General features: G+C 39.4%; 1 protein-coding gene across 5 annotated transcripts in view; it reads right to left on the reverse strand.

Annotated features, from left to right (window-relative positions):
* Window positions 1-27,446, reverse strand: part of FER (FER tyrosine kinase) — a 239,676-nt gene that overhangs the window by 97,269 nt on the left and 114,961 nt on the right. For 4 of the 5 annotated variants that reach the window (XM_072992471.2, XM_078386258.1, XM_078386257.1 and 1 more), the window contains 3 exons: window positions 11,162-11,218; window positions 4,027-4,142; window positions 1,840-1,934 (listed from right to left, as the gene is read on the reverse strand). In XM_072992471.2, the coding sequence (XP_072848572.2) occupies window positions 1,840-1,934; window positions 4,027-4,142; window positions 11,162-11,218 (268 nt within the window). Of the gene's footprint in view, window positions 1-1,839; window positions 1,935-4,026; window positions 4,143-6,649; window positions 6,689-11,161; window positions 11,219-27,446 lie in introns of those variants that run through there. The other variant, XM_072992474.2, reaches the window with a different exon arrangement.

Raw genomic sequence — 27,446 nt, forward strand, 5'->3', positions numbered from 1 at the left:
GCTCTGCGTTCCACAGTAGGTGCTGAGGGAATAAGGAGGTAGACTGGAGAAGTATATTTTTATGATAGGCCAGTAGTTTGGAGCTATGAAATGTTCACATTTTTAAAGACAGCTACCTCTTCCCATTTTATTTAAAAAGTAGTTTAAAACTTAGTTACTTTTGAGAAAAAAAGAAATGTTACTGTTAAAAACTGCAACATAACTGAAAGTGGAAGTGGGAACTATAACTATAACTAATTACTTTCAAAAAGAAACTTTCTGAAATTGGAGAAGCAACTTGTGATCTAAACTACCAGTGGAAATCAAAGGGTGTTTTAGACCTTTACTCTCAACACATTAAGGTCTGCTTTGCTTTCTGGCTGCGATGGGGACACAGTGGCCAGGACTTGTGCATGCACCTGCATCATCATTATCCATGTAATCTTTCATTTCTTCAAGGAATAACACCTGAATGGGACTCTGCCCCATGGAATAACAGAACACTAATTTTATATTTCAGAACTTGTGAGATGAAGTTTTTCTTGTTTTCTATCGGAAAACTGCCTCTACCTTTAAGGCATAAGTTTGTTTTTTTAAAAACCATGTTCCAGCTCAGTAAAAATTCAAAAATATCATATTTTTCCATATACACGACCCCCTAATGTATAAAACGACCCCCTGATTTTGACCCTTGATGGAGGTGGAGGAGCAGTTAATGGGCAACTGCTCCTCCACCTCAGTTTCCTCCTGCTGCTGTCTCCGCTGCCCACCCGATCACCTTCTCCAGTGCAACAGCTGGGGCTCACCTCCAGCTCACGTTGCTGCCTTGTCCCCTGACCTAAGGAGACGACTGCTGGATGAGGTGATCTGGGCGGTGGCAGTGGCAGGAAGAGGGGCCCGAGTGTGCGCGAGTGCTTGTTTGCCTCCGCCTCTGCCTCCTGCTGCCTCCGCCACCGGAGGGGACAAGGCGGTTACATGAGCTGAGCCCCATCAGTCCCACTGGAGGTGGTGATCAGGCAGGCGGGGAGGCAGCACCAAGAGGTGCCCGAGCGTGTGTGAATGCTCCTTCGCCTCTGTCTCTGCCTCCTGCTGCTGCCTCAGCCACTAGAGGGGACAAGACGTGAGCTCTGGAAGAGGCAATCGGGCAGCAGCGGCAGCAAGAGGCACCCAAGTGTGTGTGTGACTACCTCATTCTGTGTATAAAATGACCCTCAATTTTTCCTCTAATTATTTTAGGAAAAAGTGTTGTTAGGAAAAATACGGTACTATCACTGTGTCTATACCAATCTGATTTTTTTTTTTTTGCCAAAGGGACATCTGCCTTAGTAGAGATTATGAAGCAGAAAGCAGTAGTCACTGCCTGACAGAACAACATTATGAAAGTATATCTTACACAAACTAGCTAAAGAAGCGAAGAACAGTTATGCATGCAAAATAATACACAGAAAATATCAGGAATATCTGGAAATCTCAATATGCATTACTGAAAAGATCCTTGTCCCTTCTGTATCTCCTTTCCTTTATGCAGTAAATACTATAGCCCAGGGTGGTTTTAGAATTTTTGCTATTCACAGATGTATCCAGTATACAGCGCCAATATGGAACAGCAGGTGTTACATATATTCTCATGATTTGGACAAATTTACAATAGGACACGCTTATCACTGTGACACTGTCTCCACCTGCTGACAAAACAAAATGACCCTACAATTCTTCTATTCAGCCTGGGAAAGGACATTTTTTAAAACAGAAAAGAGACAAATGAAAGGCACAAGCAGTCATTGCCAAGGAAACAAAAATACAAGGAAACATAAAACATAAAATATATATTGCAAGTAATAATGTAAACAAACATATTACCTGGAACAAGTTCCATAACAATATAAATAGGTTGCCTTTGAGTGCATACTCCTATAAGTTTTACAATATTCGGGTGGTCATATTGTTTGAGTATTCTGCAAAGGTGGAAAGATTTCATCGTATCAGTATATTACATGGCATAAACAGATTACATTTAGATAAGAAGAAATAACAGTCTATTCTCTCTCCATGTGATATTCAGATTAATTCAACTGAATTTAACAAAAATGTAAAAATGTCTCTTTGAAAAACTGTAGTACAGTATGCTGAGAAAACAGTTTTAAACTGCCATTTGTTTTAATCAACACCTGTCAAACACAAGTAAATGCAAGTAAAAAAGCTGGTAGCAGGTTCTCACAACTACACAGTAGCCAGAAAATTCTGGATCAGATTTGAAATTCCACAGGTCAGACTCATATGTGATCATTCTCTATGCAGCAAACACCTGCCCTTTCCATCACTCTAATCGGTTTTCCTATTCATGAAATCCAATTCAGAATATACACCATTTAATGAAGCCTGAAGATGTTATCAGCTTCAATGTTTTTTCAGAAATCAAACATTTCCAATCCCCCCTAAAGGTCCTAAGACTTCCTCGGGATCTCTCTCACTGTGGATTAGGGAAAAGGAGGCAGTCTTTAACTTCCTAAAACTGCTGCAGCTAATGATGTCATCAGCCTTACATGGCATATGTTTCGCTACTGGATTTCAGTCAGTGCAACACAATTAGAATGTAACACTGTTTACAAGAGCATCTCTTCTAACAGATGCATGTATTAACAAACAAATAAGTCATGGTGTGATTTACGTTGGTCTTCCGAGGGGTCTGCAAGGCTACCAGTGTGGAGCTATATCCTGTCCCAAGCTTGAGGTTGCAGGACTTAGGGAATCAAAAGGACAGGGCATAAATTGCTACCTTCTAGTAGCAAAATGAGGCCTGCTTTTGAGCTTGCACCTCCATCTCTTCTTTAGGACCAAAAAGCTCCTGCACAGCGAGTTCAAATGGACAATCCCACTGAGTGAACTAGCAAGTCCACAAGCATAACTTGCATTAAAATGTACATTCCATTCCTTGTCGTGGTCCCCTATGTGTTCTTCACAAGGCTCCACTACAAGGAACACCCAACAAGGCCCTGACTTGTTCCCACCACAAAAATCTGAGGTGATGCCGTCTACATACACACAAATACTGCAACTGCAGGATGCCCAGGCAGAAGGCAGAGGATGTTGGCGTTTGCCCATCTTGCTATGGGTGAGCACAGACACTGGCAACCAGCTCCACTTGAACATAGCTGGTTAGCCCTTCTTGGCACTAAGTGTGTTTGAGTAAACCTGGGACATTAGCAGCATGCTTTCTGTTTCCCCTGCTTAATCTGGCAACACAAGCTAACAATAGACGCCAAACATATACAAATAACATTCCACACTTTTAGCATGAGTAAGGTATTCAGCATGAGTAAGGTATTTATCTTCTCAGACAGCTAGTGAGATAATTTGTCTTAATTATTCTAATTGACCAGGGATATGAAATCCAAGTTACAAGGACATGAAAATTCAGCTACCTCACGTCTTACTATACACAATAAGCCATACAAGTATAGTTGTGTAGTAAGTCATCCAAAAGGTTTCTGCCCAGTTCTGTACAGAGATGCCTTGTTTAAAAAGAAGAGCAAGGCTACAAAGACAATTAATTCAAATAATTCTTTAAATAATACTGTAGATACATAATAATTTCCACAGTTGCAAGATGGTAAAAAAAAGCAATGCATTTCTGTCCAACGTGATTTCAAGGATAGGGAAAGTCCCCTAACTGGAATTACCTGTGTAACAGCAGCATTGTGTCAACTATGATTTTAATACCGAGATGAACTTAGTCAAAATATTTTCCAGAGGATGCATACTAATTTCTACAGGAGGACAGTACTTCTCCCCCCCCCCCATCTTTATTACTATACTGGACTGCCTTCATATAACAGTCTTTCAGAAACAAATATCTATTTCAGAGTAATGGAGCACCAACATCCCAATTACAGTATTCCTTTACCACTTAGAAACTCATTTTGTAGTGGGAAACTTTAAGTAGTTTCAGCCAATGTAATGAATGAGATCTTCTTTTAAAAACTGTATCTGTATGTAGAAATTTAACAGATTCCAGGTGCATATTCTAATTCAATGTTCACCACTCACCTGGCCTCTGATAAAAACTTTATTTTCAGCTCCTGAGGAAGGTCTTCTTTACATGTTTTTACAGCAACAGGAGTCTTATCTTTTAATGTTCCTTTGTACACTTCACCAAAATTACCCTGTAATTGCAAAGTTCACAAATTCTGAGTAACCAACCCTACCATAACCACATAAAATAGCATAAAACATCACAATGTGCTGTGCTAATTTAACAACATTCTTACAAAAGCTCACACTTGATTTACAGGAAAGAGTACTTCCTTTAAGTTTAAGTGGATTCAGAAATTTTAAAAATATGGAACCTCCTCTTGAATGCACACCTTCAATGATGCAAGGATTTGAGGATAACAGGAAGAGCAAGATTGTCAAGTGACTAGACTTCTTAATGAGTCTAGACTCCTAACAGGGTCACCCAAGACAGAAGGGTCAAGTCTGAGAAAGATTCATTCATTCTCTTCAGGAATTAATGACTGCATCAGTAAAAGAGAATTGTCGGTTCTAATGGTGATGGAGCAGAAAAATCCTTGTACCAAATACTTGGATACAGGACAATTTTTCTGTGACTGTAGAGAAATTCAATAAATGCAGTACTTTTGTGTATAAAAGAAGATGTAGCAAATGGCAGGATGACACTATTGAAGTAGCCTGCTTCTGGTAAAAAAATAGTCTATCTTAACGTTTTAATTCATTTTTAATTTTACCTATATGTCCATAATTTAAAATTGTGTAACACTCTGATATGAATAAAGAAAAAATGGGAAATTCCTCAAGGGCAGCTACGGAGCGTTAGTGGAAAATGACATTGGTGGAGGATCATTCATAGACAACTGCAGTGGCATTCAAGCTAACTCGCTAGTACAGCACAGAAGGAGGCAACAGTAAACCACTTCTAAATGTTTTGTATCTTGAACACCCTGTGATGAAACAATTCAAAATAAAACAGGAGATAATAGTAGATGATGTGAATCACAGTTCGGGGAACTCAGTCAACTACTGGAGAAGCGAAAAGAACAAATATAACTAGCAGTGGTCTTAATGAACCAACTGGACCACAGCTGAAATGACATTAACCCAGTTAAAGGCCTGACATTCGTACAGGCTCTTAACTGGCTTTTAATGTTTTTAAGAACTTCTTTTCATAAAAGTTCACTATCATGCTGCTGATTTGCTTTATGCTGGAATAGCTTTAAACTATTTTTGCTGGTAGGGTTGTTATTCTGATGGGCTGTATTTTATGGGCGTTGCAATTTTTATTACCCCTGCCTTATTAATTCCGTCAATGTTCCATGATGTTAAACGCTTAGCTCTGAATGTTGATCACTTTCAGATGCTGGAAGAAATCTTGTGAAGGTTTGACCCTTAAAAAAGAAACCTAGGAATATCTAAACTAAACTGAATGTTATGCTTGCCTCAGTTCACTCCAATCATGTAGCACAAATAACACAATGAAAGGTTTGACTTAAGTACGGCCGAACTGTAACTAAACACAGTAAGTCTAACTACTCACACTATGGCTGGCTTGTCTAGAACAGCCCCCTTCCTCCCAACTCTCTTTATTCTCTGTACCTAGCTGAATATGGAAATAAGCCCCAACTTCTCTTTATGATCCCAGAAGAGGCAGATGCCCAATTATCTGGCTTCTCCTTGTAGGAGAGAGTGAAGAAGAAAGGGGAAAAAAAGAAATTAGACGAGCTTTCTGAAGCTGCAAAAGAGGAAGATAGGTATCTACTACCAATTATCTAATCCTAGCCAGTCTTTCCTCCCTCTTTTTTACACCACTTACAATCAGGTTATAAGGTAGTAGTTTTAGAAGAGGTGGCTATGTTAGTTTGTGCTAGCATGGCATTCTCTTATGTCTGAGGAAGTGGACTTGTCCATGAAAATATAGCTATTTTACATTAAATCACATTATTCACATTAAAATATAGCAATTAGTTTTTAAGGTGCCACAATGTATTTGTGTTCTTTATTTTTATTTTGTTTTTGTTAAATTATAAGGGTTTGTGCAGGCATTTGTAATAGGGTTGTGATTTACAGAGACTGTGTAGGGAACACAGACATCTCTTTTCCCTCACTGAATATAAATACATAAAAGTAGCTATATGACCCATTCATAGAAACAAAGTTCTTCACAACCTTCCAAGGCAGTCCATCCTCCTGACTAACGGCTCTGATACGAAGTTCCTTGTAACATTTAGTCCAGATGTCTATTTTTATAATTTGTATCTGTTACTTTAGGTCCTGTTCTCTGGAGCTGCAGTAAACAAGCTTGCTCTATTTTCCACTTGACATCCCTTCCCATATTGTAGAATAACTACCTTATGTGGTACATTTTATTCGGCCAGCAGGGCTTGCATTGTTGTAGCATATGATTCACTCACATGATTATATGTCGTAATTTTGGCCTGTGAAAGGACTTCCCTTGGTCCTTTAGGGCCATTGTTGGATGTGTTCAGATGACATCACTGATGATGCACAAAACAGGGTAGGGCTGTGGGAGTGAGCCCTACTTCTTGTGCCTGCCTTTCCACTCATACTGGTAAGGACTACAACTGCAATGCAGTTTGTAAATCGTATTTTTAAAATATCAGTGCAAAAATGATACAACACTAATGCAAACGCTTACCATTTCTTGTCAGTTCAGTGCTATTTCAATTGTTAGACACTAAAAAAACAGAAGGGATTTGAATGTCAGCAAAAGAGATGAAAAAGATGACAATAGTTGGTGTAGAAGATGATGATAGTGGCAGAAAAGGGTGAGGGGAAGGGGACTGTGATATATAGACACTAGAAATGCACCTCTCTGGGATGATAAAAATATTTCTGTATTAACTGAGGCAGCCATTAAAATGCCAGGGTACAAAATAGAGAGGTTTGCATCAACCTGGGACAAACGGTGTGTTCATGTCCTCAGTTCTCTCTCCTCCAGGCTAAACATAACCAGCAACCTGAACTGTCCTTCATGGGGACTGACTGCTAGGCCTTTTACCATCTTGATTACCCTCCTTTAGACATGCTCCAGCTTGTTGACAGCACAAGCTTTTGGTTTATAGTCCTCCACTATTCAACATTTCCCTAAACTGGCTTTAGGCAGTGGGAATGGCACATTTGAGTATTAGGTTTTTGTTTTTGTTTTTTGCTTTGAAAATGCCAATAAGATATAACTGTCTTAAGTTTTGGAAGTTCTATTTTCTTGTTTGTTTTATAAGCTGCCTTTATAAGCTGTTTTGTGGGCCTTTCTGGTCAAGCAGTGGCATAAATATAAGTGGTCTATCTCTACTATAAGAGAATGGAAATGCAAAGACCACAAATCTTTCATATCCACACCTTTAATTTGTGTGCTACATATTATTTCAATTGTTGGTGGCACAGGGATGGGGGCCAATGACAGCTATTAATTAAAATTATAGTAAAAACCTTGCTCTGGGTATTGCACATTTATAATGTGCTATTTAGAGCTATTTAACAAGCTAAACTAAATAAAACAGAGTTATTGCTCAACTTGGATATGTAAAATGACACTTCTGGGACAATTATAACATCAGTGAAAGATCTGAAAAGGATCAGAGAGAATGATATCAGAGATACCAGCTAAGTGTTCAACTGCTTTTCACCTACTGTGTATGGATTTCAGTTTATACCTAGTTCTATGTTACGGTATTATAGTAAGGCAAAAGGATTTTTAAAAGTAACGAAGTAGGCCTCTAAGGTTTTCAGGAACATTAATAAAATTGTTTTTACTGAGATGTGCCTCAGGAAACTGAAATACTAGGTAGGAGATTTCAAATAATATAACCTAATCACACAATGAAATCATTTTAATCAAAGCAATTCTAGTATCCAAATATATAATTATTTTGTACCCAAAACTGAAACAGAATTTTGAAGGAAGGGCGGATTATTTAGCTGCTTCTTTGTCCCTATATAGACTAGTACTCGTGTGGCTATGCCTGGAAGCTGCAGAATCATCACATTACCTCAGAGTAATTCTTCATGCCAACATCAGTCCTCAAAAACTGGGCTAACAATGGTATTGGAGTGGTGGGGTGGGACCAAAGCACTGACTTTCCCCACACAGTTTCAGGCATTATCCTGGTGATATGAGAATAAGAACTGAAGCTGCAATTCCCACTATACTTGACCCTGAGCTAGCATTTCCTTCAAAGCACAAATAATACATAATCTTACAGGCACCAAATCATCATGGGAAAATAGAAATGTGGTAGATCTTAGAGTTTCTTTATGTTTTGATAGGACCATTATGCGGTTAAATCTTTAAAACTGTTCTTGGAGCAACTTTATAGAGAATTCTTGCTTTCAGTAAAGTGATATATAAAATTCAGCATACACAACCACACTATGGAAGGAAAACTCCTTTTGGGAAAAAAATTAACAAGGTCTTTTAGATTACTACCACATCATACTGTACATTAATACAAAGAGTAACGCAAATCAGGAAACACAGAAAAGATGCTGTTTGGAAGAACGAAAGGTAAAATATATAGGCTAAAGCAGTTTAATAATGACATAGTAAATAAATGCTTTCATGTTATACCTAGTGATAGCTCTCTCTCTCTCTCTCTCTCTCTCTCTCTCTCTCTCACACACACACACACACACACACACACACACACACACGCACACACACACACACACAGAGAGAGTATCTGTAGCATTTCTGAACACTGTAATTTGTAATTCATAAAGGGTCTGGGTCTTGAATGACTGCCTCCTGCATATTTGTTATTTACATTCTTTAGTATGTATCTGCCAAAGGACAAAATCTATGACAGCAGGCAGCAGGCCTTTCTTCAATATGACATTCATACTACTTTATAAAAATGCTTCCAATACACTCATGAAGCTTCAGAAACAGATCTTAAAATGTCTGGTTTGGTGGCTGGTTCTGGCAGACTGATATAATATGAGGCCACTGAATATAATATGAAACTATCAGTTGCCTTATCTACTGTATGCTTCTGTGTCATGGTTCTGAAAAATTGATTGTATTTGTATATGGGTGCTCCTTGTAACACTGAACTGTGGCGCAGAAGAAAATTTTCAGCACAGAAATGCTCAAGAAATAGAAACAAATAAATGCAAATTACTCCCTCTTAATGTTAGACAGATAATATTTGTTTCCTGTGATCACATGGAAACAGATATTAGAAGCAAACTTTGGGCTCACATGCTGCCTTATCTGCTTCTCCCTCAACACTCAAATGGGCAAATCAAGAGATCCCATTTCTATGTGAACAAGGTACAGTACTTCCTCTTCCAGATCTCCCTAGAGTGCAGGCAGAGTTGGCTCTGCAGAAGAATGAAAAAGCTGTCTTCAGGCTGCACCATGAAGTGGAAATAGACAAAGGTAGGAAATTAAGTCCAAATGGTGCAACAAGGCCATTTCATGTGTTGCCATGGCAAGGAGGAAGGGCATTATTTGTGCTTCATGGCAGGCAGCAAATTGGCTTCTGAGTTGTCAGATGGAGGCTGGAGAAGAAACACATAAAGCCTATTCCCACTATTTCCACAAGGACTATCATTGGGCAGAGATTACAAATCCTATAACACTACAGTGGACCCTCGATTTACAGACGGCTCGACTTACAGACTTTTCGAGTTACAGACTCCTCTGGCTGCAAAATTTAGATGCGACTTGCAGCCAGAGAATCGACTTACAGACCAGAAAAAACCCAAAATGGAACAAAAATAGAATAAAAACCGCCGATTATGGGATTAATCGGTTTTCAATGCATTGTAGGTCAATGGAGATTCGACCTACAGACTTTTCGACTTGCAGCCACCATTCCAATACGGATTAATTCCTTAAGTAGATGGTCCACTGGTATATGTCTAGTCACCCAAGTTCAACTGCTCTCCACATGAAACAGAATTAAGCATGAAAATATGTAGTGCATAGAACTTATGAAAGGAAACTGCTGCACATGCACAGTGTGTTCCATCACTTTCCTTGCACAAAGAAGGAAACCAGAAGTTCATGCACACAACTTTTAGTTGCAATCATTCAAGACAACTTAAAGGACATTGAGCATCTATGAATACTTTTTTAACTAATGGACTATCATGAGCCTTTTTTTAAAAAGTCCCTGGGAATGTTTTGGTGGGGCTGGGCACAAAAACATCTTAAAGATGTTCGAAAAAATGAAACCAGAACTGGCTAATTTTTCCAGCTTCGATAAATTGATATTCTGGGCTGTTAAATGGTGCAGGAAGGCTGTGACCTGTTTAAAAGGCATACCACCACTCCTGGGGGTGTTCCAGAATGACAATTCACCTTTATCTGTGAGGAGAAGAGGGGCTAGGGGAGGGTAAGGTGCCACTTTGCCCACTCCTTTTGTAGAGCTTGCAACACAACATGCTACTTTATCCATGTCAACATGAAAAAGCAGGCCGTGCATCTACATAATAAAAATACAGATCTGAAATTCCTCCTTGGAGAAATTAGCTCTAAAAAGAGTTAGATACTCTACCCCTGCCTGTTGCTTCTCCATTGCACAGTTCTTTCCTAACCAAGTTTTCAGAGGAGAAGTAGTGAGGAGTCAAAATGGCACTTAGCCCTCCTTCTGCATTTTTCTCCACCAACAGGATTTCCAGACCCGTGTTTTCACTGTATGAATTTAGAAACTGCAGGGGGAGGGTGTGGGGAAACATGGTGGACATGGAAAACGTTAAGCATCCTGCTTACTATTTCTCTACATATCATGAGTCGACCTTCATCTCTAAGGTGCAAAAATGCATGGGCATTTTAAACATGAGGCTGAAGCGGAACAAGCATTTCCAGGGCAAAGTATACAATATAATTGCCATGAGTATTTTGCTATAAGAAGCTGCAGACTACAGCTATCACCATCTAACAAGCTACACCTGGCCCCCAACAGTGGCCATAAAACTTTTGAGAATTTAATATAAACATATAAATTTGGAGGTACCCACAAGAACTTGGTGTATAGCCTGAAGAAGATGAGTTATAATTGAAAGCTTGCTTTATTTGTTTGTTCTATTTTCTTAATGGTCCAATAAAGATTTTACCTATTCCTGCATTTGTATTGTTTTGGGGGCCACAGCTAAGATGTGCTTTGTTTTCTTTTTTTCTCATTTAGATCAGATGATTACTCACTTTGCCCAGTAATTCTCCCAGTGTGACATCTTCATGATTGAGAATCCATTTCTTATCCTGCATCAAGAAATAAATACCAATGTTTAGTCCACAGAACCTGATTTTCCTATAAAAATGTGAACTAAATAAATTCAATTCAATTTATTGTCATTGAAATTATATACACTGTTTACACATACAACAAAATTCACAAAGAACACTCAGACACCAGACCAAAAACACACACACACCCTCATAACAATCCCTAAATCCCAGAACCCTGCCTAAAGCTCATAGTATCCACACAACATACAATACAACAGATCAAGTAATAGTAACAGAGTCCAACAACTCTGGTAATTCTTAAGTTCCTTGTTAAGTGCAATTATAGCTCTAGGATGAAAACTGTTTAAAAAACGTGCCGTCCGAGTTTTAATTGCTCTGTATCTTCTGCCGGAAGGCAACAGTTCAAAGAAGTTATAAGCAGGGTGGGAAGAGCCTCTGAGAATATTTAATGACTTCCTCAAGTAGTGAGATGCAAAGCTGTTGTGCAAGGTTGGAAGCTGAAGTCCAATGATATTTTGGGCAACTTTAGTAATTCTCTGTAAAACTTTTCTGTTCATTTCAGAGCAACTCCCATACCATGAGAGGATGCCATATGTTAGGACACTCTGTACGGTACTGCAATAGTAGGACAGAAGTAAATGCTAAGATAGATTTATTTTCCTGAGCACTCTCAAGAAGCACAGCCTCTTCTGTGCCTTCTTCACCAGCATATTAGCATTTATAAACCATGAGAGGTCCTCTGAAATACAGATACCCCAAAATTTAAAACTACTAACCCTCTCCACCTCTTCACCATTTATGTACAGTGGTAAATATATGTCTCTCCTCCTCCTAAAGTTAATTATAAGTTCTTTAGTGTTAAGTATAAGATTATTTTCTTTACACCATAGTGTCAGCCCTTGTTCTTCTTTTCTATAAGCACTCATTGTCTGCTTATAGAAGACAATGCGTCTTCTATACAGCTGCATCACTTTCATACCATTCGCAAATATAATAATTGCGTCGGTGTTATACAATGGGGTGCAGTCATGTGTGTACAGAGAGTACACACATGATTACAAGGGTATAAGTCAGAAAGATTATTCAATTAACAACACGCTAAGCTAAAGCTAAGTTTAAAAAAAATCATGTGCATATTTATTTCATATTTTTCTTCTCTACCAGAATGAGGACCCAACATGGCTCTTAAGTTACTAAAGGGAACAGTGAAATCATTCAGTTAATTAATTCACTATCCTATTTCTTTCCTTTGATGGACATGATGCCTCTTGCAACATGTTATGGTACATTTCTATCATGGGATGAAGGCTTTGCTGTGGAATTACACTTAAATATTTCATCAGCCAGAAAATATATATACTACTTCTCTTTTACATGAAAAAAACATACTATTTAATAAAATCAAGGCATTTCACTGTGCAGTATATAAGAAACCAATGTACGGAAGTGAGAGCTGGCCCATAAAGAACGCTGAGCACCAAAGAATAGATGCTTTTGAATTGTGGTGTTGGAGGAGGCTCTTGAGAGTCCCCTGGACTGCAAGGAGAACAAACCTATCCATTGTAAAGGAAATCAACCCTGAGTGCTCACTGGAAGGAAAGATCCTGAAGATGAGGCTCCAATACTTTGGCCATCTCATGAGAAGACTCCCTGGAAAAGACGCTGATGTTGGGGAAGTGTGACGGCAAGAGGAGAAGGGGATGACAGAGGAAGAAATGATTGGACAGTGTCACCGAAACTACCAACATGAATTTGATCCAACTCCGGGAGGCAGTGGAAGACAGGAGGGCCTGGCGTGCTCTGGTCCATGGGGTCACGAAGAGTCAGACATGACTTAACGACTAAACAACAACAACATATAAGAAACCAATTATTGAATAAACAAAATGATTTTACCATATCATACTGGAATAATGGGGTTTTATCATAAAGATAAATTAATAGTATGCTAGCATCTTGCAAGCCATAATATTGTAAGGCAACTTAGGCCCTCCTGAGGAGAAAGATGAGGTAGAAATATTTTAAATGAATAAATAATAAAGAGCATCTGTAAAACATTCTTGACCAAAATCCATTATACTCAAGCAATGTGATAGCATAATAATCAAAATGACCATCAGTTGTACTACTGATCATGAAAGCAAACATTCTATGATCAAAATCCTATTGATTAGTTATGCTGGCTGTAAATGCAGGATTATACATTGCTGAGGCAAATGGCCACCAAATAACAAGTCATAACCTGAATTCCTCACTGTGTGCCAGTCTTGTGAAATGATGGATGAGTGAAACAAGCAGCAACTTGTTAACTTGCAGCAGTTCATTGCTACCATTTACACCAAAAGTATTTAAGCCAGTGTAATTAGCTAATGGGAGTCTGGCTCATTGATTATATTCTCTGCAAGCCAAAGATGGAGAAGCTCTATACAGTCAGCAAAAACAAGACCTGGAGCTGACTGCGGCTCTGATCATCAGCTTCTCACAGGAAAATTCAAGCTTAAACAGAAGAGAGTAGGAAAAACCACTGGGCTACTCAGGTATAATCTAAACCAAATCCCTTATGAATACACAGTGGAAGTAAAGAACAGATTTAAGGAACTAGATTTGGTGGACAGAGTGCTTGAAGAACTTTGGATAGAGACTCGTAACATTGTACAGGAGGTAGCAACAAAAACCATCCCAAAGAAAAGGAATGCAAGAAAGCAAAGTGGCTGTCCAATGAGGCCTTAGAAATAGCAGAGAGGAGAAGGGAAACAAAATGCAAGGGAGATAGGGAAAGCTACAGAAAATTGAATGCAGACTTCCATAGAATAGCAAGGAGAGACAAGAGGGCCTTCTTAAATGAACAATGCAAAGAAATAGAGGAAAATAACAGAAAAGGAAAAACCAGAGATCTGTTCAGGAAAACTGGAGATACTAGAGGAACATTTTATACAAAGATGGACATGATAAAGGACAAAAATGGGAAGGACCTAACAGAAGTGGAAGACATCAAGAAGAGGTGGCAAGAATACACAGAGGAATTATATCAGAAAGATTTGGATATCCCGGACAACCCAGACAATGTAGTTGCTGACCTTGACCCAGACATCCTGGAGAGTGAAGTCAAGTGAGCCTTAGAAAGCCTGGCTAACAACAAGGCCAGTGGAGGTGATGACATTCCAGCTGAACTATTTAAAATGTTAAAAAGATGATGCTGTTAAGGTGCTACACTCAATATGCCAGCAAGTTTGGAAAACTCAACAGTGGCCAGAGGACTGGAAAAGATCTGTCTACATCCCAATCTCAAAGAAGGGCAGTGCCAAAGAATGCTCCAACTACTGTACAATTGCAGTCATTTCACACGCTAGCAAGGTTATGCTCAAAATCCTACAAGGTAGGCTTCAGCAGTATGTGAACCGAGAACTCCCAGAAGTACAATCTGGATTCTGAAGGGGCAGAGGAACTAGAGACCAAATTGCAAACATGTGCTGGATTATAGAGAAAGCCAGAGAGTTCCAGAAAAACATCTACTTCTGCTTCATTGACTATGCAAAAACCTTTGACTGTGTGGACCACAGCAAACTATGGCAAGTCCTTAAAGGAATGGGAGTGCCTGACCACCTTGTCTATCTCCTGGGAAACCTATATGTGGGACAGGAAGCAACAGTTAGAACTGGATATGGAACAACCGATTGGTTCAAAATTGGGAAAGGAGTACGACAAGGCTGTATATTGTTCCTGGCTTATTTAACTTATATGCAGAATACATCATGCAGAAGGCTGGATTGGAGGAATTCCAAGCCGGAATTAAGATTGCCGGAAGAAATATCAACAACCTCCGATATGCAGATGATACCACTCTGATGGCAGAAAGTGAGGAGGGATTAAAGAACCTTGTAATGAGGGTGAAAGAGGAGAGTGCAAAAAAACGGCCTGAAACTCAACATCAAAAAAACTAAGATCATGGCCACTGGTCCCATCACCTCCTGGGAAATTGAAGGGGAAGATATGGAGGCAGTGACAGATTTTACTTTCTTGGGCTCCATGATCACTGCAGATGGAGACAGCAGCCACGAAATTAAAAGACACTTGCTTCTTGAGAGGAAAGCGATGACAAACCTTGACAGCATCTTAAAAAGCAGAGACATCACCTTGCCAACAAAAGTCCGAATAGTCAAAGCTATGGTTTTTCCGGTCGTGATGTATGGAAGTGAGAGCTGGACCATAAAGAAAGCAGACTGCCGAAGAATTGGTGCTTTTGAATGGTGGTGTTGGAGGAGGCTCTTGAGAGTCCCCTGGACTGCAAGAACAAACCTGTCCATTATAAAGGAAATCAACCCTGAGTGGTCAATGGAAGGACAGATCCTGAAGCCGAGGCTCCAGTACTTTGGCCATCTCATGAGAAGAGAAGATTCCATGGAAAAGACCTTGATGTTAGGAAAGTGTGACGGCAAGAGGAGAAGGGGACGACAGACGATGAGATGGCTGGACAGTGTCTGCGAAGCAACCAACATGAATTTGACCCAACTCCGGGAAGCAGTGGAAGATAGGAGGGCATGGTGTGCTCTGGTCCATGGTATCACGAAGAGTCGGACACGACTAAACAAACGAACGAAGTCCGGCTCATTATAGAATCTACTTTACATTGAGTATAGTAACTGTCATATAACTGAGTTCATGTATTTCAGGAACATTTGATCATGATCAGTATTAGCTACAGTGATATCAGAAAATATATAATGTAAGTACCTTCTAAGCATACTTCTTTAAATAACTTTATAAGGTGGATTCCTACAAAGGCAAATAGCAAAAATATTGTAGCAAAACACATTATATGCATGTTAAATTTAAAATATATTTCTGAAGCATCTCTTCCTTGGAATCACAAGGTGAGATAAGGTTTTGCATTAAGAGACTCCAAGAGCAAATCTGATAAACCAGTGATAAATACTGTGTCAGTTACCATCACAGCCCATGTTATAAAACTAATCAAGATTAATTTGTAAAATTTACAGGCAATAATTTTATGTTCCATTCGGCAATAAAATTTATATAAACCAAGTATACTGTATGTTGCTGAGACAAGTGTAATTCTATCACTTGATTAATACCCATTTGGATTTTTAAACACGCAGCACCTTCCAGTGCTCCACCAGTCTTACACCAGTCCAGAAAATAAAACAAGATCTTCCTCCTCACATAATAGAGTATAGCCTTGTGACTTAGGTATCTGGAGGCAGAGCCAGAGGTTAGGAAGAGCCAGTCATTGCATAGCCCAGAAGAGCCAGTCTGTGTGGTCTGGGGCAAACTGCACAGCCGCAGGATGCCGCAGAAGAAGGGACTGCTCAACCATTTCCATGTACTCTATATCCAGAAAACCCAGAAAAGGATCACCAGAAACCAGAATTGACTTCATGACATATGATCATTATAGCTGGCTGAGTAGCTCAGTGAGTTAGGCAAATGGCTGCAAACACAGAATTTGGGAGTTTAATTCCCCACTGTACATCCCAGAAAAGCCAGCCTATGTGGCCTTGGGCAAGCAGCACAGTCCCAAGACACCCTCAGAAGAAGGCAATGGTAAACCACTTCTAAGTACTGTACTTTCTACCTAGAAGACCCTAAGAAGGGTTACCATACATCTGAATGTGACCTGACAGCACATAATAATCATAATTATAAGAGGGAGGGCTTGTAGAGAAAGGGCCTTTTCGGCAGCTGCCCCCAGACTATGGAATGCCCTCCCAACTGAGATTCGTCTGGTGCCGACACTGATGACATTTCGGCGGCAGGTCAAAGCCTTCCTGTTCCAAATGGCTTTTAACTGAAATAATATCAGCTGTAGGTATGATGGCAATTTTTAGAATATATATTTTAATTGCATTTTAATTATTTTGCCCTTTTATTTTGCCTTTTTATTGTATTTTAAATGCTGTAAGCCGCCCAGAGACCTTCGTGTAGTGTGGGCGGCATATAAGTTAAATAAATAAATAAATAAATAAATAAATAAATAAATAAATAAATAAATAAATGAATGAATGAATGAATGAATGAATGAATGAATGAATGAATGAATGAATGAATAATTCACACCAAGGGCACCCTATTCTCCTCGTGATATCAACTCTGTTCCTCTTTTTCCTCCAATCCCAGATATAGCAATTATTTCTACATATCACTTCCAGAACTTATAATAGGTAAGGGAAGAGGAAGATTTTTTAAAAAAACCTTAACCCAAGCTAAAAACAAATTTCAGCCTAAAAAGAGATAAACTACCTGTACTTGGCAAAGTCCAATGGCATCGAAAGGGCAGGCTCATAGTTTGGAAGTGCTCCTGAATCTATGTTTTCCAACATAGTTGCAATTATTGCGAGAAAATATTTTTGGATCAATTTCTTATACCTAAATAAAGGTACCCTAGTAGCTTTAACTTTTCTTGGGCTGCCCTCAAAGACTGTGAGAAGTTGCAAAGGGTTCAAAATGTGACAACCAAGATTGTGTCACAGATTGGTTTCTAATATTGCATTACTTCTTTTTGAAAACAACATCAGTGGTTTCTAGCTACCTTTCAGGCTCAATCCATAATGGTGGTCTCACATGTAAACTGCTAAACAGAGAAGGGGACGTATTTACATATGTGGTGGTTATGCGAAAAAAGAAAGAAAGAATAGAATTTAATATTTAAAGAAATATCTGAAATAACTGGATTGAACATTCAAACATCTCCGTTAATAGCATTATTGAATGTGATTAAGGAAGATCAATTGGTGAAAGAAAATAAGGATTTAATAGTAATAATGGTTACGGCAGCAAGGATAATATTTGCAAGGAACTGGAGAAATGATAATCAATTTAATTTGGAGGAATGGTATAGAGAATTATGGGACATGGCAATCAATGACAAACTGACATGTGATATCAAAATAAGTAAAGGCCAAATGAAAAATAATGATTTTAAGAAAATATGGAATGTATTTCTGGAACATGTATTTTGGAGAGGGAGGGCGTTTACACTGAGGGAAGAAACAATGAAATTTTGGAGTGAAAATGGATGGAATGAAGTGTAATGCTAGTCCTGAAAGTGATGGCTGCACATGGGTAATTGTATTTTATTGTATTGTTTTGTATTGTATTTTATACAGGGTTTTTTGTGTAGTAGTAGGTTTATTTTGTATTAATAAAATTTAATTTTTTTAAAAAAAACCTGCTAAACAGTCTGAAGATAAAAATGCCTCAGTGAATGTCTTCTCTCATATGAGCTCCCTGATGCTTAACTGCATGTTTAGATGATTTTAGTGCCCATGTTCCAAGCCAGCAGAATTTACACTGGCAGTAATGAAAGAACTTTTCAGTAATTTGCATTTAATCTCATTAAAATTTGTTTTAAATTTTATTTTATAGCTATTTCAGTATTTTTATGGATTTACTCTTATCCTAAACTATTTTGTGGATGTCATCCAAAACAAGTAACCTGAGCATAATTAGAGAAAATAAACAAAAGAAAACAAAACAAAAAAAACTGACTCCATATTTGTAAGGTGCACGGACAGACACAATCTGTCCTGCTGCACAAGAAAAAAAAATAGTAGGAAAGACTCTGGGAAGATCGCTATTATTTTTAAAAGCAAAAGAATTAAGGCTCCCTTTGTTCTACAGCATTTTACTTAAATTTAGTCAGAAGGTACATGTCAGAACAAACTTTGGATCGAATCTCAGTTTATCTCATTCAACCTTCAGGTGCATGCATATAGACAAGAAAACATTCCCAAGAGAATAATCCTTAAAGAGCTGCCATTCTGCATCAATCATCTCATCAGCAATGTTACACACAGGTGACACTATCTCTTTTTAATTAAATACCTCAGAGAGAAGTTACCATAAGAATGAAAGCATTCACCTTCCTCCTCAAGTAACAATTGGACCTCAAAGTCACTTGCTAAAACGAAAGGAGAGGAATAAGATGTTTGACTTAATCAGGAGAGTACTACATACTGAAAGCTTTCTAAGAAAATAGATAAAAGGCTGCTGAAGACTCTGCACAGGGAACGTGTGGCTTTCTGGCATGATTGGGTAACCCAGGAAGGCCATAGTGGAGGATCAGGAGGATATATCTAGACCTTTGCCAGGAAAAGGACTACAGTTGAACATCACTCAGTGCAGGCTTTTCATTCTGCACAGATCTGTGAAGATCTGGATCTGTTGTTTGCTTTCATATATTTTTTCAAGCATTTCTGCCTGTAGGTTTTCCATAGTTATAAGATGTTTTGGATGTTTTCCACAACTCTGAAATATTTTTTGTACTGAGGGAACACAGAAAAAATGTAGGTAGATAAAACATGCAGAATTAGACAAGTTGATGTTACCTGGAGTCACTGCAACAATGAAAATACTTATACTTTGATACCCAGATGAATTTTGATATTGTGACAACCTTTCAGCCCAGCTTCTATCAGGTTGCTGGCTGGGGGTTGCAAAACAGGATACAGATTGAGCCTCAGCAATAGATCGATAAAACTTCATTACTGTAGTTTCAAAAGTAGGGAAGACATCAAAATACACAGAGTATGTGTGTAAAGAGGTTCTTGACAATTAAGCAATGGCTCTTTTGGTACTTCTCATTGGAATTTTCCAAAGTACAAGCTAAGTACCAACAGGAATACATTATATATAAACAACAGTACATAACTACAATGACAATTTCTCTGTTCAGGAAATGTTTTTATCTATCACAGTGCCTCTGTAGACCTGACCCATTAAACATAACATAACTTTCTGGATCTGTTCAGTGGCCCTATATGAACACTTCCACATTCTGCTTGTTTCTCTCCCCCCCCCTCATTCTCTAATTTTTTAAACCATTTCAAATTCTGGGGTAAACGACTTGACAAATATACCAGATAAGTGCACTCCATTTAAGTTGATAACTTTATAAAGAGTTGCATCTGTACTGCAGTGCTATCATATATTATTTGCCATATCCTCATTTATTCATTTGTTCTGCTATGACCTACAGTCAAAACTCTGAACATTTCAACAACTCTTCAAGCTTTACCAAGGAAAAGAAGAAGTCAACTTCAAGAATATAACCATTCCTTCCGCAGTAATCATGTATACTGCTACTGCTGGTAATAACTGGCATCACTAGGTCTATAAAAAGAAAACTAGCAGGGCATGAGCAGTGGTTAAGAAGTAGACACAAAGTAGGTAAGGGATGTATGTGTACTTCACTACTTACCCTACCAGTGCTTTGAAATAACATATTATGATGTGGGTGATGATTAACTACTCTCTCCTCCTCACACCTCCAGCTCCTTGCATGCCACCCATCTACTACAGAATAGAGTTGTGGTGGGTGCCATGCGTTGCAATATCCACTGTGCTGGCCATTGCTATTACACTGAAGGACAGACAGAAGGGGACTTAACCCCTGACTCCAGTTTATTAAACAGCATCAGCTAATTGGTATAAAACAAAAAAGACTTCTGTATTACTTCATCAGTCTCACTCGAACTTTAAATAAATCCAAGAAAAGAAAACTAGCCATTTCTCTTGAAGTAACTGCTACATTCTCATGAAATGTAACTGCAGATGATCTCTTGGAGTGAAATTTTAGAAGAGGGGGGAAAATACTGAAATAAAAGTTGACAGATTTTCATATATTTCCACATTTTAAGCAAATAGTGAATGACTATTTCAAAACACTGGCAACATGACATTTCAAAGACTTATTTATGGAGAATACATCTGATGTGTAATACTTCAAAAGAATAATTAAACAAAATGACACCAAAAACTGCAATCAAATGAGCTGTCAGAGCTAATATACTATTTATATTAGCACATTAATCACTACCTGTGCTTTTCTTCTTTTTTGCAAACCTTTCAGTACAGCTTCTCTATCATACTTGCTTTGCCCATTTGTTCCAGTCAAAGTTTTCAATCCCATTAAATATTCCCATTCCAAAGGATTATTCAAAATTTCATCAGCTTTCTCCTGAATAATGTTGTCACAGGTACTTGAAAAACCCTCTGTATAGACATGTGTATGCAAATCCGCTGCTTTCTTGAACTCAATTTCGCAAGCCCTCAGTAACTGATTGCTACTTAAACACACTGTATATTAATTCTATTATCCATTAGTTATTTTGAATAGGATGCCTATGTATGAAGGATATATTTTATATGCATGGATCCATTTTAGGTGCACAAAATTACACTTCAGTCTTAAGCTTCCTTTAAGAGTACATCTGTTCTCTTAACAGAACATAATAATATCCCTTCTTCCAACATAACTACTAGAAATTAATCAAAATGGCGATACACTCTGAATTCAAGGCTTTTTCTTTCAGTCTAACTACTTCTATCCCATAAGTTAACACTACTGTGTCTTTAAATGCTGAATTCAGCCACTGGAAACCATCTAAATCCCAGATTTGGGTATAAATGAGAGCATGTGCTGATATCACTCATCTCATTCAGCGCCTTCTAGATAATAGGGGAACACAAACAATGGCAGATCTCTGGACTAAAATTCCCAGAATCCTTCACTATTAGCTGTGCTGGCCAGAGTTTCTGAGTTGTAATCCAAGAACATTTTAAGACCCAAGGTTGTGAACAACTGCATTAAGGAATACAGAAGATGAAGATAAAAATATTCCAAAGCAGAATTATAATAATGTCAAATATGGTTGTGCACAGCAAAAAAACCCAAAACAAACTCCAAATCATTTCTTTCATTTTTTGGCCATCTAGTTCTTTTTTTCTTGTTTTTGTGTTTTAGGTTGCTGATTCTTTCATTTAACATATAAGACAAAGCTGTTTTTGGATCATTTTGTTTCAGGACTCCCCACTCGTGTTTTCTGGCACTAGTTTTCTGCCACAGAACCCTTAAAAACTACTTTTTAAAAAAGCAGAATGGTGAGGCAACAGAGGCTCCTTCTACTTCAAAAACAAGCAACAGAACACGAGAAAGAAACATCATCATCAGACCTACGCAGGAACTAGTTCATGTTATCACAACCCACACAAGTGGGTGGAAGATAGAAAAACACACCGCCCTCCTTCCCAAAAACCAAGGGAAAAAAAGAGCAAAGCATGCTGCTTATCTACTGCCCCATAAGGCTTCAAGCACTCTTTGGGCAATTTACAAGTTACGGTAATTATGCAAGCCACACATTGCCCCCCCCCCCAACAAGCTGGGTACTCATTTTACCGACCTCGGAAGGATAGAAGGCTGAATCAACCTTGAGCCAGCTACCTAGGATTGAACCCCGGGTCGTGAGCACAGTTGGCTGCAGTACAGCAGTTTAACTACTGTGACATGAGGCTCTCAAGCAAATGAAGACAAAAAATACAATCAAAATCCCATCCTCACTGCAAAAGTAATAGAACATTGGGGAGATTTTTCTCACCTCCACCACCTGATGTCTTCTCTTCTTAAGTCAATCAGGAAGGCAGCAGCAAAAATCAAAAGAAATGTGGGACGGGGGGATCCCTCAAAAAATAAAGAAGGGTCCAAAATGGAGGCACAGAACCAGGCAGGAAAGCAAACAGCACGAGTTGGAGATCACCAGGTTCATCAGCACACAGTCATTCCATCCATAAGAATAGCTGAAGCAAAACAGCATCACTCTCTACAAATTCAACATCCTGCCCCCCCCCCTTTCAGACTGACTGCTGAGAGCCCTCTTTGGTCACACCACTATGTGTTTTCAATAGCCCTCAGAATGCTATTAAATGAAACTTTATCAGGCTATTTGACATATAAAGAGTGAAAGAAAGGTTACATACCAAATGTGAAAAAAATGCTAGACACACAAAGGGTGAAAAAAAGGTTAAATAAAAGACGGAAATACAAAAAGTGGAAGTTTTGTGTACATCTCATTAATATGCATAGCATAGGCATCTTTCAGTCTCGAGAGACTATAGTAACATGCTCTGAATCGAGGAGTGTCCTCTCCAGAGCATGAAGCCCGGGTAAGGTAATATGGAGGATAGGCTGTTACCCAAGCAGCAGATCCCCCCTCTCCACATTGCTGAAATGGTCCAATGGAAAGGCAAGAGCCAATACAACTGGTTCCAGCAATGTCGCAGGAGTTGGCAGAACGAAACATGCTGCCTTCGAGACTCCAGCTCCGGATTTTGCCTCGAGGTCAACTCCTGAAGCCTTTTCCATGAGTGGATATAGCCACAAGGCAGTGGAGGTTTGAAATCAGAGTTTTCCTTCTCCTAGATGGGCTGCCTTCCATGGCTGACGAGCCCCACCTACCCGGGTCATTAATATGAATCATTCATATTTTAGAGACTCTCTAACAAGAATCAACAAAATACAAAAAAAGGAAGAGCGTCTTTTACGTGTGGGGTTTTTGTGTATGTAAACATGAAAGTCCCATCTCTAATGTCAAGTGTTGTTCTCTAGGTTCACACACATAATGACAGAAAAAGAAAAATCAATCTTTTATTTCCAATATAGCAAACAATTACAACTACTGTAGTGCTTTTGAAAGGGACCTGAAAACCATCATAGCACATTATTTTCCATGAAAACGGGTATTCAAATGGCATTTATCAAAACTTGAGGAAGCGGAGAAAGGAAATGAAGGTGAATAACAGATGGGTACTTGTTGATACAATCTGTTTTGGTGAAAATGAGAAATGAGATCAAGGAAACTACTTTTGATACCACCTATATTACTACCTCTAAGTGCTCATTTGAATTTCATGAATCATATGAGGTCCCTCAGATGAAGTGCAAAAATGAAGGTAAATTGTTAGAAAGATTTTTCATAGAAATGTGTGTTATAAAAGAAGGTTTGAAGAAGAAAATCTCTCACTGACTCAGTAATACATGGCATTGTGAAAACTATTCCATAAACATTTTCAAGCTTATTGTCATTATCTCCATGAAATACACAAAAGTATCTGATTTTTTCCCTTTCCTAAGGAAGAGCACTGTGAATCACAACTCCATAGATCAACGTGCAATTCAGAATTATACTCAAAATGGCCATACTGGAAAATTCATTCATTCATTCATTCATTCATTCATTCATTCATTCATTCATTCATTCATTCATTCATTCATTCATTCATTCAATTTATACCCTGCCAATCTAGACCGAAGTCTACTCTTGAGCTGCTAACAATAATACATAAAAGGAAAAACAATATAATAAAATAAAGACAACAACAATAATATAATTCAAGATGGCAAAAGTAATTAGATGATGACAGGAGGGAAAGCCTGCCTAAAGAGCCAGGTCTTACGTTTGCTCTTAAAAACACCCAGCGAGGGAGCCAGACAGATCTCTGGGGATAGACTGCTCCAGAGGCATGGGGCCACTGCCGAGAAGGCCTGTTTTCTTGTTCTTTCTCTCTGGGCCTTCCTCGGCGTTACGTTCCTCAGCCGCCTGCCTTGACTAGAACAAGCAATTTGGGTAGATCTAGGTGGGAGGAAGCGTTCCTCTAGATATTGAGGTCCTAAACCATTTAGGGCTTCATATGTCATCATTCAAACTTTGAAATCAATGCAGAAACGAATGGGCAGCCAATGCAGGGCAGCCAGAGTGGGGGAAATATGCTGATATTTTCTCACCCCAATGAGAAGTCTGGCTATTGCATTCTGCACCATTTGAAGCTTCCGCATCAATCTCAATGGTAGCCCCACATAGAGCACATTACAGTAGTCTAATCTTGAGACTACAAGCACATGGACCAGAGTGGTGAGTGCCCCAACATCAAGATACAGACACAACTGGGCAATCAGCCAGAGATGAAAATAGGCGGAGCAGACCACTGACGCCACCTGGGTTTACATGGTAAGCGCCAGATGGACCCCCAACCTGCGAACCTCATTCTTCGTGGTCAGAGTCACTCCCCCAAAAGAGAGGGTTTCCCAAACCACCAATGGTGGTGCCACCCACCCTCAGGACCACCGTCTTGTCTGGGGTCAGCCTCAGTCCATTCTCCTGCATACACTGCAGTACAGCTTCCAGGCAGTGCTGCAGGGATGGAACTGCATCCAATGTTGTTGGAGAAAAGGAGATGTAGAGCTGGGTGCCATCAGTGTACTGATGACATGAAACCCCATACCCCCGGATGACCCCACCAAGTGGCCTCATATAGATATTAAATATAAGAGCCTCATGGCGCAGTGGTTAAAACGCTGTACTGCAGCTAAAACTGTGCTCACGACCTGGGGTTCAAATCCCAGGTAGCCGGCTCAAGGTTGACTCAGCCTTCTATCCTTCCGAGGTCAGTAAAATGAGTACCCAGCTTGCTGGGGGGGCAATGTGTACCCTGTATAATTAAATTGTAAACCACCCGGAGAGTGCTTGTAGCGCTATGGGGTGGTATAAAGGTAAAGGTAAAGGTTCCCCTTGACAATTTTTGTCCAGTCGTGTCCGATTCTAGGGGGCGGCGCTCATCCCGCTCTTCAAGCCATAGAGCCAGCGTTTGTCCGAAGACAATCTTTCCGTGGTCACATGGCCAGTGTGATTTAGACACGGAACACTGTTTACCTTCCCACCGAGATGGTACCTATTTATCTACTCGCATTTGCATGCTTTCGAACCGCTAGGTTGGCGGGAGCTGGGACAAGCAACGGGCGCTCACTCCGTCGCGTGGATTCGATCTTACGACTGCTTGGTCTTCTGACCCTACAGCACAGGCTTCTGCGGTTTAGCCCACAGCGCCACCACGTATATAAGTCCAAAAAATAAAAATAACATTGGGGAGATAATCGAGCCCTGCAGAACGCCACAATTAGGACTCCATATGGCCAATACACTCTCCGGAAGCTGTACTCTCTGAGGATGGTCCTCCAAGAAGGATCGGAGCCAGGCACGCTCCAGACCACTGATTCCCAACTCGGACAGTCTCCCCAGGAAGATACCGTGGTCAACGGTATCGAAGGTGGCTGAGATATCAAGGAGGACCAACAGAGACGTTTTGCCCCTGTCGGCCTCCCTCAACAGGTCATCAAACAGGGTGACCACTGCCATTTCCATACCGTGGTGCAGCCTGAAGCCTGTTTGGAACAGATCCAGGGCATGAAAAACACATGACATGAAAACATGAGCCTATGGTATTTGGCAAATTGTACGTATATTCTGGTCTTAGTTGCAGTTACTTATGTACTAAGCAAAATGTTCCAGCAATAATTGCTCTACAAACGTACAGTATCTATCTACTTATAGATTGACACATAAAGCTGGAATCTTATTGGATTTGTGCCGCTCAAACTGGAAACCGTGTAACCAGTGTGGGCAAATTTTGTTGTCTGTTCTTCTATAGGTACTTTTTTTGCTAATTATTTCCATTCAAGGCCCCATTCCAGAATGTGCGGCTATAAATCAGTGTGGTGTGTAATAACAGTATGAACATTTTAAATACAGCAAATATTTATTTATCTCTCAACTTACTACATACTTTTAGCATTGTAACTTTGAACAAGCTTCTGCCCCAACTTTCTCTGAACTTCTCAGTTTGACCCTGTACTGGATCCACCAGCATCATACTCTAAGACTCCCAAAACAAATGTCACATAACATAAATATCGAGATCAAAACAGCCTTCGGTTTAGTACACCTGGCTCTATGAACAAGGTCTTTCCATTCCACCAAGTATCCAGTATCAGAGGCACATATTTCAGCACATACCACTTTGTCCTGAGATTTCCAAAGCGGTATGACAAGTAGTTTGTGAGGCTGTTGACAAATCACTTCAGAAACCTGTTAATATGCTAGATGTAGTGCAAGACCTGGTGATAGAGGCTTGGAAAGACTCAAGACATCTGGCTGCATATATTAAAGTTGTTCCCCATTTTGTCTCACAAAGCTTTATGTTACTTTCAGGAGACAAACAGAATAGTTACCACCATGGCTTTCATACTGTTAATTAGAACAGGTGTCCTAATTATAGAGGAATGGAAACAAAGACAACAGACATTTATTTTCTTACATAGGATGTCTGCAAACTACAAGTCAAGGCTGGATAATTGATACTTTTGTAAATGGTTGTTGTGGGTTTTTTAGGCTCTTTGGCCATGTTCTGAAGGTTGTTCTTCCTAATGTTTCGCCAGTCTCTGTGGCCGGCATCTTCAGAGGACAGCACTCTGAAAACCCACAACAACCATTAGATCCCGGCCGTGAAAGCCTTCACAAATACTTTTGTAAATCTTTATTAGAATTCATTATCCTCCAGTATATTACCTGTGTGCTGTCTGTGGTGAACAGAGTGTGAGAGTTTGGTACCTGGC

Source organism: Pogona vitticeps, chromosome 2 (genome assembly GCF_051106095.1).
Source record: "Pogona vitticeps strain Pit_001003342236 chromosome 2, PviZW2.1, whole genome shotgun sequence".
In the NCBI taxonomy this organism is placed as follows: domain Eukaryota; kingdom Metazoa; phylum Chordata; class Lepidosauria; order Squamata; family Agamidae; genus Pogona; species Pogona vitticeps.